At 38.3% G+C, this 24,377-nt stretch overlaps 2 protein-coding genes and 2 pseudogenes across 5 annotated transcripts in view; 2 read left to right on the top strand and 2 right to left on the bottom strand.

Annotated features, from left to right (window-relative positions):
• The window catches only part of CCNC (cyclin C), a 28,927-nt gene extending 19,271 nt beyond the window's left edge, over nt 1-9,656 (bottom strand). Inside the window, exons 1-4 of one of the 3 annotated variants that reach the window (XM_017507677.2) lie at nt 9,357-9,656; nt 3,947-4,053; nt 2,707-2,791; nt 2,476-2,545 (exon numbers count right to left, since the gene is read on the bottom strand). In XM_017507677.2, coding sequence (XP_017363166.1) covers nt 2,476-2,545; nt 2,707-2,791; nt 3,947-4,053; nt 9,357-9,388 — 294 coding nt within the window. In that variant the 5' untranslated portion in view covers nt 9,389-9,656. Of the gene's footprint in view, nt 1-2,171; nt 2,292-2,475; nt 2,546-2,706; nt 2,792-3,946; nt 4,054-9,356 lie in introns of those variants that run through there. The other 2 variants (XM_017507678.2, XM_017507680.2) reach the window with 2 other exon arrangements.
• TSTD3 (thiosulfate sulfurtransferase like domain containing 3) overlaps nt 1-23,982 on the top strand; it is a 63,530-nt gene extending 39,548 nt beyond the window's left edge. The window contains exons 4-5 of one of the 2 annotated variants that reach the window (XM_037731101.1): nt 16,042-16,213; nt 23,687-23,982. In XM_037731101.1, coding sequence (XP_037587029.1) covers nt 16,042-16,141 — 100 coding nt within the window. In that variant the 3' untranslated portion in view covers nt 16,142-16,213; nt 23,687-23,982. Of the gene's footprint in view, nt 1-7,887; nt 9,961-16,041; nt 16,214-23,686 lie in introns of those variants that run through there. The other variant, XM_037731104.1, reaches the window with a different exon arrangement.
• Nucleotides 16,101-16,909, top strand: LOC108288690 (annotated as a pseudogene).
• Nucleotides 20,453-21,018, bottom strand: LOC108288689 (annotated as a pseudogene).
• Nucleotides 23,983-24,377: the final 395 nt, after the last annotated feature.

The following is a 24,377-nucleotide window of genomic DNA, read 5'->3' as shown; positions in this document are numbered from 1 at the left end:
TCAGGCAATTCTCCTGCCTCAGCCTCCTGAGTAGCTGGGATTACAGGCACGCGCCACCATGCCCAGCTAATTTTTTTGTATTTTTAGTAGAGACGGGGTTTCACCATGTTGACCAGGATGGTCTCGATCTCTTGACCTCGTGATCCACCCGCCTCGGCCTCCCAAAGTGCTGGGATTACAGGCTTGAGCCACCGCGCCCGGCCAAGAGTTGGTTTCTTATCCAACAGAAGAAACTAAGCTAAAAATCTATTCAAATACCTTCAACCTACATCCTTATTCTGTGCAGGGAAAATGTATGTGTACTAATATATTTGTTTTATTTCTAAACTTCCAACTATAATAACTGAAAAGAAAAAGTTAAAGCTTGAGTTATGTTCTTAAATGAGATTTCTATACAATTTCCATAATACTACAGAACATGCAGAAAGATGTGGTCACAGAAATGAAAAAATAATGTTACAAATCTGAAAGACTACATTCTCTTTTTCAGGAATAATTTTTTTTTTAAGACGGAATCTTGATCTGTTGCCCAGGCTGGAGTACAGTGGCACAATCTCGGCTCACTGCAACCTCCACCTCCCAGGTTCAAGTGATTCTCATGCCTCAGCCTCCCGAGTAGCTGGGATTACAGGCTTCCGCCACCACACCTGGCTAATTTTTGTATTTTTAGTAGAGATGAGGTTTTGTCATGTTGGCCAGGCTGGTCTCAAACCCCTGAACTCAAGTGATCCATTCAACTCAGCCTCCCAAAGTGCTGGGATTACAGGAGTGAGCCACCATACCAGGCCAAGGAATTCTTTATCCAAAACTCAAAGGGAAAACTTTCATTCAGTAAATTGCATCACAGAGTTCTACTCAGTAAATCAAATAACAATATTTAACAAATAAAATCCTTAAATTAATCTACAAGATTAAATGTTTATAAAGATTTTTTTCTGTCTTGGTCTCCTATACTGCCTGTGCTTAAGATACTTAAAATTATTACATGGTAATACTTAAATAAAATCAAATATTACATAGTTGAATTATTAGAATTAGAAAAATCAATCCATAATAAAGACCTTTAATAAATACTTTCTTTTCCATTAAAGCACTTAACAAAAACAAAGCTGGTTCTGCCTTAACTACCACTCACAATTAGAAAACATAAACTTCCAGAAAGCTTGTCTTAATATTATTTCTAACAGAAGTAACTGTCATTATTTAGGTAAACATTGGGGAAGATGTCATGGATAATCTTAAATCATGGCAAAAACAAAACTAAATCAAAGTGGGTACCAAAAGGAATGTAAACTTACTAGGTAAAAATCACATTCAATATCCAAGAATAAAACTACCACCCTAAGACATTATCCAAAAATAGAAAAATAATGCAAAGATTTTACACCACAAAAACTACGTTAATTATTTATGGAAAACAGTCAATATCTGCTTTTATTTTCTGGATTTTAGCTGAGCTCTTTCAAAAATACTATAAAGGCAAAAAAAACTGAACAGAAATTCAGTCTCTGCTGCAAGTTCCTATCTATCTTCTCTCCTTTACCTAATTTCTCTACTCCCACAACCCAAACTTTTACTTGTTAGAATCTCTACAGCTACAGCATCCCCTAATCCTTGCCTTCCTTGTGGCTTGGTAGGCAGCCAATCATCAGAATGATAGGAGGGAAGACAGGAGAAGATAAGCATATGGGTGAGAAGGAAGAGGGACATTCTCAGGTTATGGTAGGCAAGCTATGGTACTTACTGAATACTACTTAGTGCCAAACAAGAAATGTCTCAAAGGCAGCAGAGGAAAGTAGTTAAGAACACAGGATTGGCCGGGTGCGGTGGCTCAAGCCTGTAATCCCAGCACTTTGGGAGGCCGAGGCGGGTGGATCACGAGGTCAAGAGATCGAGACCATCCTGGTCAACATGGTGAAACCCCGTCTCTACTAAAAATGCAAAAAATTAGCTGGGCATGGTGGCACATGCCTGTAATCCCAGCTACTCAGGAGGCTGAGGCAGGAGAATTGCCTGAACCCAGGAGGCAGAGGTTGTGGTGAGCCGAGATCGCGCCATTGCACTCCAGCCTGGGTAACAAGAGTGAGACTCCGTCTCAAAAAAAAAAACAAAAAAGAACACAGGATTGGCAATGAGACTCCCATGGTTCAAACACGGGCTCTGACACTTACCAGCTGTATAATCTTAAGCAAGTTCTTTATCTCTCTCTGTCTCAGTTTCCTCATTTATAAAATGGGAATACTACTACTATGTATTCCAGTTTGTTACGAAGATTATGTCAGTTGGTACACAGTAAGTGCTGTATGTGTCTGTTAAGTGAATATATAAGGATATGTATATATTTCTTTGACTTTGTAAAATTTTAGTATTTTGCATAAATTACCATTAATTTTATATAGGCAATGTGAAAACCGGGACAGATTAACCAACATACATTGACTACACTTTGATGAAGAACAAAAAATCGTTTTATACCTCTACTTTGGATGCCAAAAACACACATGTAGGAGCCATTAATACAGGATCTATACTTTTCAGAGAATACCTAAAATATGATAAAGCAAAGTTAATTATCATTCATATAGAAAGCATACTGGGAAAAAAAATCAAGATAACTCTATGGCAGACACATGATTCATTTACACTGTGCTAAGGTTCATCCATATTAGATAAGAGTTCAAATAAATAAAATAAAAATAATCCTACCTGGCATAGAATCTCTTGAAATATACCGTAGCAGTGGCAATAACTTGTTGTCTTAATTTAAGATGTTCACCTAATGCTTGGATAACTAAAGGGAAAATAATGATATTTTAAATGTATCTTCTGGGATCATTATAATATTAACATTGAACAGTAACTTCCATGTGGTTATATCATAATTATATTAATTTTTAACAAAGGAAAACACATATGCATGCTCTATATGAGCCACAGTGGTCTAGTACGAGGATTTGTAAATGTGTTAAGAAATATATAGGAATGCATCAACAACAAAATAGAAATTGCCCCACAGCAAAAAATTATTCATGCATTAAGGAAGTTGAAAAAGTATTTCCCCTCTATCTTCCAAATATTTTTAATGCCTTTCATATTATCTTTATAATAAATATAAAAAGAAAATATTAGATGCCTATGAAACTTGTTAATACTACCACTTTTTTTGTTGTTTTGAGACAGATATCATTCTGTTGCCCAGGCTGGAGTGCAGTGGTATGATCTTGGCTCACTTCAATCTCTACCTCCCGGGTTCAAGTGACTCTTGTGCCTCACCATGCCCAGCTAATTTTTGTATTTTTAGTAGAGAGGGGGTTTTACTATGTTGGCCAGGGTGGTCTTGTATCTCCTGGCCTCAAGTGGTCTGTCCACCTCTGACTCCTGAAGTGCTAAGATTACAGGTGTGAGCCACCACACCCAGCTAATACTACCACTTTATACAGTTCACCAAGAAAAAAAAAATCCATAATAAATCCTCAAAACAACAGAGAAATAAGTTTACAAAACAGTGAAATGAAAGTTAAAAAAAATTGTGACAGACTTACTACAAAGCGGAGTAAAGACCTATCCCTAAATCTTCTTCCCTTCAAAACAAAGTTCTAAGATAGAAGTGACCACTATAGGATGTCAATCCAAAGACTCATTTATCTTCAAAGTACTTTGCTTTAGCCAATCTTGAACTGTGTCTAATAATTATTATAAAGTCTTAGGGAGATTAGGTAATACTTTCAAATTGTCTTGAGTGCCTGTGACACGTAAAATTCACACACAAAAAATCTTTATTTGGATCACTAAAAAGAAAGATAAATGAATGTGTTGTAAAAAAAAAAACATGTATAAATAAAAATGTTAGGTATGGACTAAAATAGCTCACAAATTATCACACAAAAACATTTTAATTCAGAGGTAATCAACTATAACATTTCAACCAATTTCTTAAAAAATTTACCATTTGTAAAAAATATTTGTAACTTCCAATATTCTTCTTCCGAGAGAAACTTTAAATCCTTTTGGCGCTCCTTCAACAGATCTTGTTTATCCAAAATCCATTGCAAACTAGAAAAGACATGTCATAGAAAATCAACAAGCAAAGTCAGAGAAAACACTCCGATTGAACAGGTTGTTCATATTGTGAGAAGCACAATGTGCAAAAAGTAACCTTAAAGTCAATTATGTGAATAATATCTCACTAATAAATGTAAATATATACTGAAAAAAATTCTGCTCTAATCTTTTCCTTCTTCCTCCTTAGTCTTTCTGTTACAAGCTTATATTTCATTGATTCTATGACTCTGATATCAAAACATGTCTTACAATCTGTGATGCCTTTGTGTTGTAATTGGCAGCATGTTTTTTTGTTTGTTGGTTTTTGAACAGAGTTTCGCTCTTTTTGCCCAGGCAGGAGTGTGATAGCACGATCACCACTCACCGCAACCTCTGTCTCCTGGGTTCAAGTGATTCTCCTGCCTCAGCCTCCCGAGTAGCTGAGATTACAGGCGTGCACCACCAAGCCCAGCTATTTTTGTATTTTTTAGTAGAGATGGGGTTTCTCTATGTTGGTCAGGCTAGTCTCAAATTCCCAACCTCAGGGTATCCACCCGCCTCAGCCTCCCAGGGATTACAAACGTGAGCCACCATGCCCGGCTTGGCAGCATGTTTATTCTTTCTTAGTGATATAAGATAATGGTAGAATTATTTGGCACCAATTGATGGTGGCTTAGGTTTAAAGTATATAGTTTTTCAGCTGTTCATGAGTAACTATGGCATTTAATTTCCTTATTTTACAAATCTAATTATATTAAAAACTGCCTCAGAATGTGTTACACTGACAGCCTCCTCCTCTTGCCTAGTCAAGTGTACTATTTTTTAACTGGAGATATGAAATTGACATGACTCAAAGAAAAAACTATGCTGAACCTTTGTTTGTCATTGAATATGTATTGGAAATCTTATGTCAAGGAACTTGTTATTCAGCATTCTTTTACATAACTTTATGGATGGATCATTTAGCCAATCTCTACTGATGGAAATATAGGTTATCATTTTTTCTCTGTTACAAATAATATTTTAATGAATATCTTTGTAATTTTCCTTGCACATTTGATTAATAATATATTTGAAATAACTTCCCAGAAGTAGGATTAATGGGTCGGTGTTGCTGGTAACTTATTGATACACATTGTCAGTTTACCCCCCAAAAACATTATACTGATTTCCACTTCTATTAACAGTTCATGAGTGAATCCTAAAATATTTAATCCTATGGGTTACTGCCACTTTTAAATACTTTATAACTTAAAGGCAAAGTAGTATATCACTGTTTCTTTCCCCTGTAGTTTACTTTTGAGGTTAAACATCTTTTCCATATCTTCACTGGTCAAATGCAGTTCTTCTTTTATACAATGTTAATTCTAATATGACCATTTTTCTAATGTGATTACTTATTTTTTTAATGATTAAGAGTCTTCTGATATAAAATTTGTATAGTATGGATAAGTCATTTGCTTGTCAAATAAATGCAAAATTTCTCCCAAGTTTAAATATCTCTCAGTATTTAATTATTTGTAATAAAGAAAGCTGAATTACTTACTTAAATCTACCTATCTTTTACTTTCATGTTTGTCAGGCATAGAAAGTCCTTGCCTGATTCAAAAATGATAAAAAACTATTCACTCATGTTTTCTAATACCCTTAAGGGCTTTTTTCCTTCAATTTATATGATCCATCTGGAATTTTGGTACACAGTATAAAGTAAGGATCCAGCTAAACTTTTTGTCAAATGCTTATCCAAATGTGCTAAGGTATTTCCTAATTTATAGTTCTATCATTATATATAATTTCCTATTTTTGTTTTTCTTGTTCATATGCTGTGCTATTTTAAAACACAGAAAATTAAGTAAGTAATTGCTGGTATGAAAAATACTCCCTTGCTACTATTCTTCTGAAAATTTCTGACTATCCTATTGCAATTGTTATTCTGAGACCTAAACTTTAGAAGCATTATGTCAAGTCCTAACAAAGAATATCTATTCAAATTTTGTGACTGAATTTATATTTAAAGATCAACATAGGGAGAAATGACATCTTAACGAGAATTCAAACTCTATTAAAATCTCCACGTGCCACAATGGACTTTTAAAGTTTTCTTCCTACAGCTTCCATATATTTCTTTATATTTTTCCCTTTGTATTTTATATTTTCTGTTGCTAATGTAAATTATACTTTCCTATCATTCTTTTTTTTTTTTTTTTTTAACCAAGTCCCAATCGTTGATAGACCAGGACCTATCATTCATTTTAAAAAAGCTTTTATTTTTGCATTTTGTAACTGGTCACCTTATTAAACATTTATTATTTTGAATAACTTTTCAATTAACTGAGTTTTCTCATAAATTTTATTTCCACATACTGATAATTTTGTCATTCTTTCTATATCTCATTTGTATCAATTGTATTGACTAGTATATTGGAAAAATCTTAAATAGGCACCCTAATTATCCCAATGTTTCACCACTGCTGATGCTTTCACATGTTTTTCAAGTTAAGGAAGCATCCTATTTCTGTTTTAGTAAGAGCTTTAGTCAAGGATAAATGTTGAACTCTATTAGTTTTTTAATGCCTTCACTGTTTAATAGATTTCTTAATACTGACTATATTTCTATAATAAAATCCACTGTCATGTTTTATAATTTCAATGTAACACTAGACTGCATTTGGTAATAATTCATTTACAATGTTGACATCAATATTAAAAAGTGAAACTGTTTTTAGTGTTCCCTTTGCTAGATTTTTCTCTAAGTGTTTTCATGGCTTCATAAAGAGGATTAGAAAGCCTTTCTTCTTTCTGTATGAAATGGAACAATTTCAAAAGGAGAGTCTCCTGAAAGATGGAAAGTATTTACCCATGAAATAAGGCATAGATCTTGGGTAATATTCTTAACTTGCTTTGGCTTTCAAATTTAAAGTCCTGATGATAACCCAGAAGTACCCCTGGGTTTATTTACTTTTCTCTACTAAAAATAAAAAAAATTAGCTGGGGGTGGTGGCAGGAGCCTGTAGTCCCAGCTACTCAGGAGGCTGAGGCAGGAGAATCGCTAAAACCTGGGAGGTGGAGGTTGCAGTGAGATGAGACTGCACCACTGCACTCCAGCCTGGGAGACAGAGTGAAACTCCGTCTCAAAAAAAATTTTTTTTTCCTTTTAATAGGTTAGCATCAGTGTTATCTATTTTAAGTCCTTCTTTCTGTTTCTTTAGGTTTATTTCATGTTTCCTTTTTAATATTCTTAAATAGAATATTTCTATTATCTCTCAGTTATTCAGGATATTGATTTTCTAATATATTCAGCTTTGGTTACATTCCATATATAATATTATGATGTTATTTTCTAGATATTAAGTAACTCTATTTTCAGTTTCCTTTTTCACACAATAAAGTATTCACAGTTAGTTTTTAATTTTGTTACCTGTTCATTAATGCATTCAATCAACCAGCAAAGACTTAGTGCTCTTCTAGCTCATTTTGGTCAAACTGTGTTTTGTTCTACTTCAACTACATTGTGATTTGCTAATTAATTTTACCTCGAGTCATTTTATGTTTTTAAACAGGTAAATTTCACAAATATTTTAAGAGTTTTCCTCACAGAACTTTGTATGGAGGATAAACTAAAAAGATTTATAAATACTGCATTTCATCAAATTTAAGATTACATCTAGAATTCATCATTATTTCATATGCTATAAAAGAAATTGCCATGCTGATTTTAAAGATGTTAAAGTGTGAAAATGTGCATTTCAAAAACACGAAACACAGTGTATTTAACGTCAAGTGCCTTCTTTCACCAAATTCACCTAAGACAATGGCCTTTCATAATCTTTTCATTTGTTTTTCCAGAATTGTCTTGTTTTTCATACTTGTTACCTTTTCTAGATGAGGAACTCCATGACTGCTCAAGGGATTTGAGCAAGGCAAAGTGGTCCCTTCCTTTAGGACTATTTGAATTGGGAGAAAACAGCTTTAAAGAAGTATACTTAACTTTATAATAATTTTATATTTGAAAAGTGAAAAAAGTTTTTACAATGCTACGAATAAATGAAAGCACAATGAGAACACTTATTGAAAAAAGGCAGGATCTTTTTTTAAGTTGAAAAACTGACAAATCAACGTCAGCTACTTGTCAATTCTCTCAGCTTCTTCCTTAGTTTATCAGAATATCTCTTCTCCACTACCTAAACAATTTTTTCAGGAGCTCTAACTCCAATACCTAAACTTTCGATACTTTAATTTTGTCCAATATTTCAGCGTGTGAAAACAAGGCATTAGAGACACATACACACACAATCAGTGGTAAATCTTCTTTAACATGTCATCTCCACTTTATAGCAAGAGGAAAAACTGCTTTTCCTTAAAAAGGTTACCGAGCTCATGGTTTCCTTTTTTCTCCTTGCAAAGGGCTAAAACATGAACATCAGGAACAGATCCTATTCACAGAATCGAAATGTAAATTACTTACTAATGCTTTCTTAGTATCAAAAATTACACTAAGATATCTTCTTTGTCAAGTTCTGTTCATCTTTCAACTATACCCAATTGGCCCCATCACGCACCTTCCTGCCTGCTTAAACAAATGTATTTATGCATAAGTGTTTTTAATATTATTCTAGCTCTCACACAGCCACTGACAGAAACAAGAACTTATTCTTGAAAAAGGTTAAGGAAATAGGTAAACAAATCACTGGAAAATAGGTCTTTAAAACAAAATATAAGGCACAGGCTAATAAAATGGATAAATTTTGAGGGCACCTGCCCTATACCTTATCAACATAAAACTTCATCTAGACATAAAGTACTGGCAAGAAGCGGTCAGTAGGCAGAAACAAGCCCGACTCTCTCCTTTCCTAGGAATATAAATCCACTCAAGATATAAAGTGAATGGCAAAAGATCACAATGCCGATCATCCGAAGAAATCCCAGGCAAAAGTACGCCACAACTGTCCTGAACAAGTAGCCTCACAGTCCTGAGCTGAGTCACACTTCCCATACCTGTGCCCACTCCATCCGACCCCCCGCGGCCTAGCTAAACCAATAATCCGAAATTAAACTCAGAATCGTTCCTTACCGGGAGACTAAACTCTCCCTCCACCCCTCCCCCTTACAGATCCCTCCCTCCCCGAAACTGGGGCTACGGGCGGGGAGGGGAGTCGCCTCAGAAAAGCTCGTCTTGCTTCTGGCCGCTGCCGTCTCCACTGAGGACCCCAGCATTCGGGGCAGAGGCCGGGAACCAGGCCCAGGGGAGTGGCAGGCCCCGTCCTCACAGCCCCCCAAAAAACCGGCCCCAGGTGAGAAGACGGAAGATCACTTACTAGTGGGAGCTCTGCCAAAAGTTCCCTGCCATGGAACTCAGCTTGCCCGGATAAAAAAGCACCAGCCGGCGGAGCAGCCCACGGAGCGACCATAGACCCAGCCCGTCCGGTAACCGCGCTCCTCGATCAAATCAGCTCGGCTCGGCTCCGCTCCGCGGCGGCGGCGGCGAAAGGAAGAGGATGGCCCCCTAGTCTCCTTGACGCCGGCCGACAACACTCAACTGTGCAAACTCGTTCCTATCGACAAAAGTTCCGGCCCGCTGTAGCGGAGGGAGCCGGCAGGGAGGCGTTGACCTGTGGGCGCGCTGAGGTGGAAGGGAACTAGTGATCGCGAGAGCTCGCGGCTCCGCGGTTGGAAAGCTCTCTGGAGAGCGTCTTGCCGGTTCTGGCCTAAGGCCCAAGCCACTCGATCTTCTGTCCTCAGTACGGGAGTTGTTGAGTGGGTCTAACGTGGAGGAAGCAGCTTAGTTCGGGGGTTGTGTTATTACCTCTTCCAGTGCTTCAAAAACAGGACAATGGCATTATAATAAAGTATAAGATTTTGTGACTTTTTTTTCCTGTGATTGGAAAAAGGAATAAATGAAGATGACTTTGTTCTCGCTGATCAAGTGTCCTTTTTTAATGTTTACTTTACTTTTTTTTTTCTTTTTTGAGACGGAGTCTTGCTCTTGTAGCCCAGGCTGGAGTGCAATGGCATGATTTCGGCTCACTGCACCCTCTGCCTCTGGGGTTTAATCGATTCTCCTGCCTCAACCTCCCGAGTAGCTAGGATTACGGAAGCCCACCACCACGCCAGGCTAATTTTTGTATTTTTAGTGAAGACGGGGTTTCGCCATGTTGGCCAGGCTGGTCTCGAACTCCTGACCTCGAGATCCGCCCGCCTCGGCCTCCCAAAGTATTGGGATTACAGGCGTCAGCCACCACGCCCGGCCTGTTTTTTACCTTTGAGACAGTATGGCTCTGTCACCCAGGCTGTAGTGCAGTGGCACAATCTCAGCTCACAGCAACATCCACTTTCCGGGTTCAAGTGATTCATTCTGCTACCTCAGCCTCCCAAGTAGTTGGGATTACTGGCCCCCCAGCCACGCCCGCCTAATCTTTGTATTTTTAGTAGAATGGGGATTTCGCCAGGCTGGTCTGAAACTTCTGACCTCAGGTGATTCCGCCCTCCTCGGCCTCCCAAAACGCTGGGATTAACAGGCGTGAGCTACCAGGCCCGGCCTGGATCAAGCAATCTTAATGGAGTTCTTTTGGAGATATAAAGTGCAAATTTAGTGAGCAGCAGAACCACCAGTTTTGCAGAACATCTAAAAGCAGTCATGCATATATGTATGCACATGTATGTGCATGTATGCATCAAACAGGAACATACTGCAAAAATGTCATAATTTAATTTTACAAGATTAATGTATTTTCCGTTTCATTTTCATTGTACCAATGCATTTGTTGTAAAACTTCTTTTTTCTAAATAATTGGACACTCCAGAAACTTGTTTTTGTTTTTTTTTTTGAGACGGAGTTTTGCTCTTGTTACCCAGGCTGGAGTGCAATGGTGCGATCTCGGCTCACCGCAACCTCTGCCTCCTGGGTTCAGGCAATTCTCCTGCCTCAGCCTCCTGAGTAGCTGGGATTACAGGCACGCGCCACCAGGCGCAGCTAATGTTTTTGTATTTTTAGTAGAGACGGGGTTTCACCATGTTGACCATGATGGTCTCCATCTCTTGACTTCGTGATCCACCCGCCTCAGCCTCCCAAAGTGCTGGGATTACAGGCGTGAGCCACCAGGCCGGGCCAGAAACTTGTTTATAGATGATCAGCATCTGAGGCAACTAAAGACAGTAAATTTGTCACATTGTGGGTGGAGACCAATTAGGGTGTGGTAAAGTTAAGTATAATCGTTTTCCTAAATGAACAGAAAATACTAGGTAAATCTGAAATAGCAAGGATGTTATATTTAAATTTGGTTCAGTTACATATGTGTGCAAACACATATATATATACATACATAGTCAAGACGTGAAATGCATTTATTTGTATGTGAGAATTAGTCTACACCAGGCCCAGTGGCTCACGCCTGTAATCCCAGCATTTTGGGATGCTGAGGTGGGCAGATCACTTGAGGTCCAGGAGTTCGAGAACAGCCTGGCCAACATGGTGAAACTCCATCTCTATTAAAAATATAAAAAGTTAGCTGGCCATGGTGGTGTGTGCCTATAGTCCCAGCTACTTGGGAGGCTGAGGCACAAGCATCACTTGAACCCAGGAGGCGGAGGTTGCGGTGAGCAGAGATTGTGCCACTGCACTCCAACCTGGAGTGAAACTCCAAATCAAAAAAAAAGGAAAAAGAAAAAAGAATGAATTATTCTGGATAAGTTACACTAGGTGAAATTGTGGTAACACCTCCCTACCCCCACCCCAATCACCATAGCTTAATATAAAATTATTTTACATGTCATATGTCTCTCCCATAAAGTCCCATAAAGTCTGCTTGCTTTTCTTGGTGGTTGTCTTCCAGATCTTCAAGAATCTAATACATATCTTTCAATTACTCCATCTTGATGGTCTTTGCTTCTAGGCTTAAAATCTTTCTAGAGAAAGCACAGAGGACTCACACTAGCTTTTACGCAGTGTTAAGGGCTTTGAAACAGAAACAACCCAGTCACCTTCTCTCATGGGCATTGACCAGAATAGACACATGCCTCCAATTTAACTGTGAAGAAAGCTGAAAAATGTAGAGGAGTGTGTAGCATACTTGATGAACACTTTGCATTACAGATCACAATAAAAATATTTAAAAGGCACTACCTTAAGAAACTCCAAGCAATGGGCTGTTTCACAGACTGAGGATTTCTTCAGTTCTCTCAGTGTTTGTTTTGTTTTTGTCAGCCTGGCATCATCCAGAAGATAAGGATACTGCAACTAATTAGTATTACTAATGTTTTATTCTAAGCTATCCTATTACACTTTGTTTCTATCACTGGACTCGCACTGAATTTCTTTTTTTTTTTTTTTTTTTTTGAGACAGAGTCTCGCTGTGTCGCCCAAGCTGTAGCGCAGTGGTGCAATTTTGGCTTACTGCAACCTCTGCCTCCCATGTTCAAGCAATTCTCCTGCCTTAGTTTCCCAAGTAGTGGGATTACAGATGCCCACCACCACGCCCACCTAATTTTTTTTTGTATTTTTAGCAGAGATGGGATTTCACCATGTTGATCAGGTTGGTCTTGAACATCTGACCTCAGGTAATCTACCCACCTTGGCCTCCCAAAGTGCTAGGATTACAGGTGTAAGTCACCCGCCCTGCTACTTTGTTTTATACCTAATTCTGCACTCTTCTTCCTACAAAATAGTGAGCCCCTTCATCTTTGTATCTCCATTAGTTCAGGGTATAATGTGTAGTAGGCATAGCAAATAATGGTGTTTAAATCTCTTATAGAATTGGGGGTATGTGCTTTGATATAAGTTATGAATACAAAATTGTGTTGAAAAGTGAATACTATGTATAGAATACCAAAAGAGCCACAACAACTTACTAGAGCTGTGGAAATTCAGGCCCCTTCCGTCTGTGAACAATTTTAAGCAATTTACCTTATGTGCTACAAAGAGCCTCTTCCTGTTTGTGACCTGGTTTCTGCTGCCACCAAATGCCCAGCAGCTCCCAGTGCTCATGGGGGCTGTGCAAGTCACAGGCCTGGAGCTCAGGCTTCCTTAGTTTCAGAGTAAATTGCTTTTGAGGACATTTTATAAATGTAGTTTGAATTAAATTGACTTAAACCAAAAGCTAACTTCATTTAAGTATATCTCTAGTGGAATACGGAAATGTACAAATCTGTTAAAATGCATAGACATCCCAGCTTACCTGAATGCAAAAAGATGCTGAGCTGTCTAGCAGATTTGTCTTTTTTTGCTGATGATTTTTTAAACTTTTCAAAATAATGTTGGGAGTATTGTTTTTCAGTCCTCATTACCCACTAATTTAAACTTGATGAAATAAATTAATGTTGTCCCTTCCAGTTTTCAACTTACCTTGTGCTTTTCAAACAGGGGTGTGTTCAATAAATTCTTTTTAAATTTTTTTTTATTTTTGTGGCTACATAGTAGGTATACATATTTTATGGGGTACATGAGATATTTTGATACAGGCATGCAATGAGTAATAATTACATCAGAGTAAATGGGTATCCATCATCTCAGGCATTTATTCTTTGTGTTACAAACAACCCAATTACACTCTTTTAGTTATTTTTAAATGTCAATAAATTCTTGATGCTAGTATTTACTCTCCTGTGACAAGAAAGTATTTATCCTTTTTCTTCTTACAGTGTTTTCTCCAGCAGAATGAATACTATTTCTAGGAAACTAGGACCTAGAAGCTTAGTGGCTTTACCAAGCTCACTTAGTTAAGTAGTGGAAAGAGCAATTAAAGTCGGATTCTTTTGATTCACAGTGCAATAACTTTTTTACCCAACTAGACAGCTTCAAGAAAACTACTATGACTAAACTACTATAAGCGCATTATTCCAAGTTTGTAGCACAAATTTTTCTTCTCAAACACAATTATTGGCGATAGCCTCTCATTTTAATTAAATTATTATCATAATTATTTTGCTTTGGTATTAATAGTCCTTATTGTGAAAAACATCCTCTTTATTTAGTCATCCGCTGTACTTCCCTTTTTTTTTTTTTTTTTTTTTTTTTTTTTGAGACGGAGTTTCGCTCTTGTTACCCAGGCTGGAGTGCAATGGCGCTATCTCGGCTCACCGCAACCTCCGCCTCCTGGGTTAAGGCAATTCTCCTGCCTCAGCCTCCTGAGTAGCTGGGATTACAGGCACGCACCACCATGCCCAGCTGATTTTTTGTATTTTTAGTAGAGACGGGGTTTCACCATGTTGGCCAGGATGGTCTCGATCTCTTGACCTCGTGATCCACCCGCCTCGGCCTCCCAAAGTGCTGGGATTACACGCGTGAGCCACCGCTCCCGGCCTTGTACTTCCCTTTATTTTAGTTCTGGGATACCTGTATTTGTTAAAGATGAACACACTTCTAAATTATGGAAAAGTGTCTTTGTTTTGTGCTATAAGAGAATAGTACAGACTATTACTAATTTACAATTGTCAACCTAGATAACAAACAGAGAGAGGCTCTCTAAAAGAAAATGATCTTTATTCAGGGATAGAGCTTTGGAATAGGAGTATGTGCACCCTTAGTAAACTACATGGCATTTAGGGAGGTAAAGAAACACAAAGGTTTTTAAAGGAAAAATGAGAAGGATTACATAATTGTTTTGAAATAATTTAGCCATGGCTATAAGGTTCAGTTACAAAGGTGACACCAGTCCAAGGTTAGATAGGCAGTTGCTGGGCAGATATCCTCGCAGAAATACTGTTTCGTGTGCAAGGTTGCTGCAGTATTTGTGCAATGTTATGGTTTTTGCAGCATCTTTTGTGATTGCTTTCATTACCAGGCATTTATTTGTGAGAACCCTTCCTTCATGGTCCTTTTTGGCTCTATTTTTTATTTTTATTTTTTAACCCAAGTGACTCCATTTTGATCCTGACAACTTTCATATAATGAACAGAAATTTATTAGGTCATGGGTTCTTGATGCTGGGAAGTCCAAGATTTGAGGGGTTGGTATCTGGTGACGGCTACATCATCCCATGGCAGAAGGACAAAGCGAAGGAGAGAGAGAGTGAGAGAGAGAGAGAGAAGGCAAGAGAGTACAAGACAGGGCCAAGCTCATCCTTTTATAAGAAACCCATTCCCAGAACAACAGCATTAATCCATTCATGAAGGCAGAGGCCTCATAGCCTAATCAATTCTCATTAGGCCCCACCTCTTAACATCATGACATTGGGGATCAAGTCTTTAACATATAAACTTTGAGGGACATATTCAAACCCTAATATAAAGTGTATTAATTGAGAACTCAGTCTCTAGACTGACGAGATTGAAATAATAGCGTTGCCACTTACCGGTTGTCTAACCCTGGTCAAACTACTTAGTCACTCTGAGCCTTGGTTTCTTCATCTATAAAACAGGGATAATTGTAGGTAAGTCATGGGGTTGTGGTGAAGTTTAAATGAACTTAAATGAAATTAGAATAGTGCCTGATACATGGTAAAAGTTCAATAACTGTTTTTTAAATTTAGAACAAATGTAAACTCTATAGCATGGACTATAAAGAACTCTGTTTTCAGAGATGAGGAAGATCTCTTTGTATCTAGCTTGATACAAAGAGGAATGTGCTCTGTCAATACAAGTCCTTGACACCATAATGCAGTTGTATTCTGCAGGGAACAATAATCAAATATGTTGGGTTACAACGTGCCAGCCTACTCATGCCATTAGACTTTTGTTCTGCCCTGTATATGCCTAGAGTTGGTGTCCCCAGACATTTGGGGGGATTCCAGAATTCACCTCTCATTTTTGGTTAGTCTAGAATAGCCTTTCAGAGGACAAAATGTATCAATAAGAAAACTTAGAACCAGATCTCTGCAATCCTATTGTCTGAGCAATTGTCTGCAAATAACTTATTTACAGCAAGTTATTATATTAGTTTGCTTTAAAAGATGGTATTAGGGAAGGAAAATTTATGGAATCCACAAATAGAGGTAAGAAATATCAAATTTTGGCAGGGTGTCTGTGTTCATTTCCCATTGTTGCTATACAAATTACCTTATTTTACAGTTCTGGAGGTCAGCAGTCCTACATGTTATCCTTTCCTTTCACTGGGGTGCCACAGAAAGATGGTGGTGCAGTTTTCCAAGAAGAGGAAGTTTGTCACTGATGGCATCTTCAAAGCTGAACTGAATGAATTTCTACTCAGCAGCTGGCTGAAGATGGCTACTCTGGAGCTGAGGTCTGAGTTACACCAACTAGGACAGAAGTCATTGTCTTAGCCACCAGAACACAGAATGTTCTTGGTGAGAAGGCCTGGTGAGAAGATTTGGGAATTGACTGCTGTTGTTCAGAAGAGGTTTGGTTTTCCAGAGGGGAAAGTAGAACTTTATGCTGAAAAGGTAACCACAAGAGATCTGTGTGCCATTGCCCAGGCAGAGTCTCAGTGTTACAAACTCCTAGGAGGGTTTGCTGTGCAGGGGGCCTGCTATGGTGGGCTGCAGTTCACCATGGAGACTGGGGTCAAAAGCTTCAAGGTCATGGTGTCTGGGAAACTCTGAGGACAGAGGACTAAATCCATGAAGTTTGTGGATGGCCTGATGATTCACAGCAGGGACCTTATTAATACTATGTTGACACCACTGTGTGCCATGTGCTGCTCCAACAGGGTGTGCTGGGCATCAAGGTGAAGATCATGCTGCCCTGGGAACCTGGTAAGATTAGCCCTAGTAAGCCCCTGTCCAACCACATGAGCATCGTGGAACCCAAAGATGAGATACTCCCCACCGCCCCCAACTCAGAACAGAAGGGTAGGAAGCTAGAGCCACCTGCCATGCCCCAGCCAGTCACCACAGCATAACAGGGTCTCCTTGGCAGCTGTGTCTGTATTCTGGATGTTGCTCTTAAATAAGTTTAATAAAATCTTGTACAAAGACAGAAAAAAGTACATAAGACATAGATGGGTCTCGCTAGGCTAAAATTAAGGTGTCAGCAGGGCTGTATTCCCCTCTCAAGAATCTAGAGGATAATCTGTATTCTTGGCTTTTCCAGCTTATAGAGGTTCCCACATTTCTTGGCTCATGGCCCCCTTCATCCTCAAAGCCAGTCATGGCCAGTTGAGTCTTTCTCACATTGCATCACTCTAAATTGCACCTCCTTCTTCACATTAAAAGTACCCTTGTAATTACTACCCTGGGCCTACCTGGATAATCTAGAATAATTTTCTTATTTTAAATTCAGCTCACTAGCAACCTAAATTCCATCTGCAACCTTAATTCCTCCCTGCCATGTAACATAACATATTCACAGGTTCTGGGGATTAGGATGAGGACCTCTTTGGGGACTATTATTTTTGACTACTACAGTATCTTCAGATTGTTCATCAGCTCTAGCCCACAGACTTAAGTATCAAGGCTCTTCAGCAAGTATGTTCTTCGAATAGAAGGGGATACATCAGATTGTTATAACTTGATAGCACTAACTTCAATCAACTTCTATTGACCTAATTCTATACTTACAAAGCAATCTTTCAATAATAATTTGGTTTCCCACATTAATTGGCAATTATCTTTATAAATCAATTAATTAATATTATTTTTTCTTTTTTTAAAAACTCTAATCCCATGACAACAGATTATATATTGGGCTTTTTGCAGGGTGTTTTTCTTTTTCTTTTTCTTTAATACAGACAGGGTCTTACTCTGCTGCTCAGGCCAGTCTCAAACTCCTGAGTTCAGGTGATCCTCCTGCTTCAGCCTCCAAAAGTGTTGGGATTTACAGCTGTGAGCCACTGCACCTGGTTGGGTTTTTAATGTTTGAGTTTCTATGAGCTTGATCAATGTATTTACACCCAAGAGGTAGAGTAGACTTAGTAACCTGGCAGTTCCTGTTTCTGCATCTACAAAAATGAAGACCAGATCTACAAACTCTGGGGAAGTCCATCTGTCTAGTGGGCTTCTGAAATGATTGATTTTGATGTACTTTTCAAACTAAAGCTCAGAGTGGATCTCACCTCCTGGCTATAAACTGGATCCTCCCCTAAATTCTTTCATTACATTATTTATCCCTGCAGCACTGGTCAATTCTCTTTCTTGTTTCCATTCATTCTTTTTTTCACATCTATATACTATAATTGAACTTTTTTGGTTGTAAAGTTACATCCATAAATTTACAGTTCATTATAAAAAGAAACGTGGATTGGCACTAGAATTGTAACTAGAGAACTGTCTGGAATTGAGGCATATTTCTTTTTGTGTGTTTCCTGTTTTCTGTTCCAACTCACCTATACTAATTCTCCATTCTGTGTATTTGCTGTCTGCTTCATAGTCTGTGCATTGCGTTGTAACTGTAGTTTGTATGCTCTTAGTTTTTCCTCTTCATCATGAAATTTCAGCTTTAATTCATTCTACCTCATTCTCTCTTTATTTCCTTTGTTTATATAGATAGAGGTTTCGCACCAAAAAAAAAAAAAAATGTATCTGGGGCCCCACGCAACTAGGAAAGCCCTGATGAGAACAACCATAATTGGCTTAGGATGGTTAGTTGTCCTTAATCTTGACTGTGCTTTAGAGTTACTTGAGGGTGCTTCTAAAACAATCTTTATCAGACTTAACTCCCAGATCAAATTTCTTCTGTAGAGTAAGTACACATACAAACATATTTATATGCCTGTGTGCTTATTTATGTTTATATCTAAGCAAGAAGAAGTAAGTGGAAGAACATACATCAAGACATTAAAATGATAATGGGAACAACCACATGATAATAAACAACTATATTAGGGTTCTCCAGAGAAGCAGAGCCAACAGGAATTTTTATGTATAATTGGCTCACTTGATTACAGAGGCTGAGAAGTCCCACAACCTGTCATCTTCAAACTGGAGATCCAGAAAACTCAGTGATGTAGTTCCAGTCCAGGTCTGAGGACTTGACAACCAGGAGCACTGATGTCCAAGGGCAGGAGGAGATGGATGTCCAGACTCCAGAAGAGAGAGTGAATTGACCCTTCCTCTGTCTTTTTGATCTGTTTAATCATGCAACAGTTTAGATGATGTCCACCATATTGGTGAGGGCTATCTTCTTTACTGAGTTGACTGATTCGAATATCTTCCTACTATGTCCTTTTTCTCTTCCAGGAGAAACAACTTCATAGCTACACCTAGCAATAATGTTTTACCAATTATCTGGGCATGCTTAGCCTAGTCAAGTTGACTCATAAAATTAACCATCATAACAACAAAATAGTATAGTATTTTAACTCAATAATAAAATAACTATACCTGGATCTATGCTGACATAAATATGTAAATATATGATTAAATAAATAAATAAATGGGGAAAAGATTAATCTTCCTTACTAAAGGAAGATTAATTTTCCATCCAGAGATGGAACTTAAAGCTTCCCCGCTTGAGTATGGGCTGAATTTAGTGTCTTGCTTCCAAACAGTAGATTACATAAAGGGGAAAAATAGTAACTTTACAGCAAAGACACCTGGCACACACTACCTTAACAAAATGATCAAGGTTAGCATCAACGGTGATAAGTAATCTTGCTAATATGTATCCCTGACATGATGTGATAAGAAGAGGACTTTACCTCTGTGGTCTTCCTCTTAAAGGTCTATAACCCTATAACTAGTCATGAGAAAAAAACATCATCAGACAAACCCAAATTTAGGGGCATTATACAAAACATCTGACCAGTACTCTTTAAAACTGTCCAGATCATCAAAAACAAGTAAAGACTGAGAAACTATCACAGACCAGAGGGGAATAAGGAGACTTAATGGCTAAATGTAATGTGGCATCATGGGTGGGATCCTGGAACAGGAAAAAATACGCAGAAAAAAATTGGTGAAATTTGAATAAATTGTGCAAATTAATTAATAGTCATGAACCAATAATAGCCTCTCCATTTTGACAAATGTGCCATAATTATATAAGATGATTATTAGGGGAAACTGGGTAAAAGACATACAGGCACTCTCTGTGCTATCTTTGTAACTTTTCTGTAAATTTAAATTATTCCATTGCACTCCAGCCTGAGCAACAGAGAGAGACCCTTTCTTAAATAAATGAATGAATAAATAAATAAATACATAAAATAAAAATAAATTAGCTAGGCTCAGTGGCATGAACCTGTGGTCCTAGCTACTCAGGTCTGAGGCAGGAGGGTTCCTTGAGTCCAGGAGTTTGAGGTTGCAGTGAGCTATGATTGTGCCACTGCACTTCAGCCTGGATGACAGAGAAAGGTGCTGTCTCAAAAAAAAAAAGAAAAAGAAAAAAAAATTGCAACTTAGAAACATTTTTGCAACTAAACTTAGAAATACTTTTTTTTTTTTAAAGAGTTGACAATTTTATTTTCACATTTCCCAATACAAATGAAAACTGCATCTTTTTATCCCACTTCTCCCTTCCGAAGCTATTCTCTTTGATAGGACAGGGGTCCAAGTCTTCCTTATGCTGTTTAGAAAACCCAGCATCACAGCAGCATGATCTCCTGATGAAGCAGAACGGGTAATATAAAACTGATACAATGAGGCCTTCGAGTCATTCTGGGCCGAGTGGGCAAGATCATGGGACGGGCAGGAGGTCTCATCATTGGGGGCCCAGGCATCATTGACACGTGGCCTCCCATGGGTGGCCTCATTCCAGGAGCAGTTCCCACTAGCATCATCCCAGGATAAGGGGGACCCATCACTGGCATTATGAGACGGCCCCCCGTATGGGGTGCTGGCACCATACCAGGGCGAGGAGTACCCAGAAGACTGGGGGAAGGTGATATCATCGTCCCGGCAGGAGGAGGAGCAGAGAATGGAGTAGGAGGTATCTTTCTTTGTTGAAATGCAGCCGTTGTTTTGTCAATCAGGCTCTGAGCCCGTTCTTCCATCCATTTCTGATAGTAGTCTTTCACATTCTCTTTGTGTTTCCTATCACTGCAGTGTCTTTTCCATAGATGGAGAGTCATGGGTGAGGTATGTATCGCAGTAGTCACAATAAAACTTGGGCATGTTGCTCTGCAGACCCTTGGCCACTCCGTTCCGTGAAGCCCAGAAATGACACACACAGCCAGCGCAGACACTGAGGAACCCCAGGAGACTAATGTAAAGACTTCCAGAACCCTCGCCTCCTCAGAAAATAATTTTTATGTGAATTATTAAAACAGTGGTTAAGTGGGAATACATAAAAATGGAGAAAAGGCCTTTATATTTTTCTTTCTTTCTCCTTAAAAAATTTTTTTTTAATTATACTTTTAAGTTCTGGGATACATATGCAGAACATGCAGGTTTATTACATAGGTATACACATGCCATGGTGGTTTGCTGCATCCATCAACCCATCATCTACATTAGATATTTCTCCTAATGCTATCCCTCCCCGAGCCCCCTGCCCTGCTATAGGCCCCAATGTGTGATGTTCCCCTCCTTGTGTCCATGTGTTCTCATTGTTCAACTCCCATTTATGAGTGAGAACATGTGGTGTTTGGCTTTCTGTTCTTATGTTAGTTTGCTGAGAATGATGGTTTCCAGCTTCATCCATGTCCTTGCAAAGGGCATGAATTCATCTTTTTTTATGGCTGCATGGTATTCCATGGCATATATGTGCCACATTTTCTTTATCCAGTCTATCATTGTTGGGCATTTGGGTTGGTTCCAAATCTTTGCTATTGTGGAAAGTGCTGCAATAAGCATATATGTGCCTGTGTCTTTATAGTAAAATAATTTATAATCCTTTGGGTATATGCCCAATAATGGGATTGCAGGGTCAAATGGTATTTCTGGTTCTAGATCTTTGAGGAATCGCCACACTGTCTTCCACAATGGTTGAACTAATTTACACTCCCACCAACAGTGTAAAAGTGTTCCTATTTCTTCACATCCTCTCCAGCATCTGTTAGTTTCCTCACTTTTTAATGATCGCCATTCTAACTGGCGTGAGATGGTATCTTATTGTGGCTTTGATTTACATTTCTCTAATGACCAGTGATGAGCTTTTTTTCATGTTTGTTGGCTGCTTTTCTCCCTCTTTCTAATGTGACAGAAGGGGGGAAATCAAGGCATTTTGAGCATAGTGAAAGGTTTAAATGGTCTTACAGGAACTGTTTCTTTAAGAAGAGACAATTAGTGACAACATTGGAAGCAAGAAGATCAGGTTCCTATTGCTAGGGCCTTGGATGTGCTAATTTAAAAGTTTTCCTTAATGTGAAAGCCATGATTTAATCAAGTTATGATAAAACCAATACTTAAATTTGGTAAGCTAGTGATACCACTTTTAATTTAGGATTTTATTTTATGTAATGCTACTTTTCCTCATAAATTGTAAAGCCAGTAGAAACACATTTAATCTCACTAGTCTTTTAATGCACATTATTGAAAACAGAAATCCTTATTCCACTCCTGGGTAATAAATTCTTGATCTTCCTATGTAAAAATCTAATTCATCTGCCTGAAATGTTAGCATAGTTAAAAACAGTTACATGTACAAATTTTATTTAGTCCTATTAATAAACCTCCTAAGGAGGTATTACTATGATGTTCTTTTTATAGATAAGAAAATTTAGGCTGAGAGAGGATAAATAACAAGCCCAAGTCCACAGGTGTGAACACACCTTGGCGACATTGTGGGTTCATTTCCATATCACCACAATAAAGCAAATATTGCAATAAAACAAGCCCCACAATTTTTTTTTGGTTTCTTAGTGCACATAAAAGTTATGCTTACAATATATTGTAGTCTCTTAAGTGTGGAATGGCATTATGTCTTAAAAACAATGTATGTACATTAAATAAAAAATACTTTACGACTGGCGTGGTGGATTACGCCTGTAATCCCTGCACTTTGGGAGTCTGAGGAGGGCGGATCGCCAGATCAAGAGATCCAGACCATCCTGGCCAACATGGTGAAACCCTGTCTCTACTAAAAATACAAAAATTTGTCGGGTATGGTGGCAGGCGCCGGCAATCCCAGCTGCTGGGGAGAGTGAGGCGGGAGAATCCTTTGAACCTGGGAGGCGGAAGTTGCGATGAGCTGAGATCGCACCACTGCACTCCAGCTTGGTGACAGAACAAGACTCCATTTCAAAAAACAAAAAACAAACTTTTTTTTTTTTTTTTTTTTTTTTTGAGACAGAGTCTTACTCTGTCACTCAGGCTGGAGTGCAGTGGCATGATCTCATCTCACTGCAACCTTCGCTTGCCAGGTTCAAGCAATTCTCCTGCCTCAGCCTCCTGAGTAGCTGGGATTATAGGCGTGTGTCACTATACCCAGCTAATTTTTGTATTGTTAGTAGAGATGGGAGTTCACCATGTTGGCCAGGCTGGTCTTGAACTCCTGACCTCAGATGATCTGCTCACCTCTGCCTCCCAAAGTGCTGGGCTTACAGATATAAGCCATGGCACCTGGCCAAAAAATAACTTACTAAACATTCTAATGATCACCTGACCCTTCAGTGGGTCATAATCTTTTTGCTAGTGGAGATTTTTGCCTTTATGTTAATGGCTGCTGACTAATCAGGGTAGTGGTTGCTGAAGGTTGGTGTGGCTGTGGTAATCTTTAAAAACAAAGACAACTCACGATTTGCTTTATTCATAGTAAACTTGCTGATTTGAAAGGTATGTGTTTATTATTATACATTTGTACCTACAGTGAGTTTGTTAATTGTGTGGTTAAATATTTTATATTCTTACTGATCTTTTTGTCTGCTTTTTTCTATCAGTTACTATGAGAGGTGTGTTAAAATCTCTCTCTCAAAAATAAATAAATAAATAAATAAATAAATAAAAGACAACCGTGAAGCTTGCTGCATCAGTGGACTCTTCCGTTCACAAAACATTTTTCTGTAGCATTCTATGCTATTTGACAGCATTTTACTCACAGTAGAACTGCTTTCAAAAAATCTTCTCAGGCCTTGTCAATACTTTATCAACTAAGTTTATGTAGTATTGTAATTCCTTTGTTGTCATTTAAACAACGTTCACAGCATCTTTTCACCAGGAATAGATTCCATTGCAAAAAACCACTTTCTTTGCGCATTTATAAGAGGCAACTCCTTATCTGTTCAAATCTGATCATGAATTGCAACAATTCAGTCCCATTTTTAAGCTATGCTTCTAGTTCTCTTACTGGTTCCACCACACCTGCACTTACTTCCTCTACTGAAGTCTTGAACCCCTCAAAGTTATATATGATGGTTGGAATCAACTTTTTCCAAACTCCTGTTAATGTTGGTATTTTGGCACCCCCCCCATGTAAAAAAAAAATTACAATTTTTTTTTAACACTTTAGGTTTTACTCTTTTATTTTTATTAAAAAAAAAAATTTTTTTTAAGAGACAGGGTTTCACCATGTTGGTCAGGCTGATCTTGAACTCCTGACCTTGTGATTTGCCTGCCTCAGTCTCCCAATGC

The sequence above is a fragment of the Cebus imitator genome, unplaced genomic scaffold, assembly GCF_001604975.1.
Source record: "Cebus imitator isolate Cc_AM_T3 unplaced genomic scaffold, Cebus_imitator-1.0 Scaffold382, whole genome shotgun sequence".
Lineage (NCBI taxonomy): Eukaryota > Metazoa > Chordata > Mammalia > Primates > Cebidae > Cebus > Cebus imitator.
The sequence above is the reverse complement of the archived record's forward strand: the minus strand, read 5'-3'. Positions and strand labels throughout refer to the sequence as shown.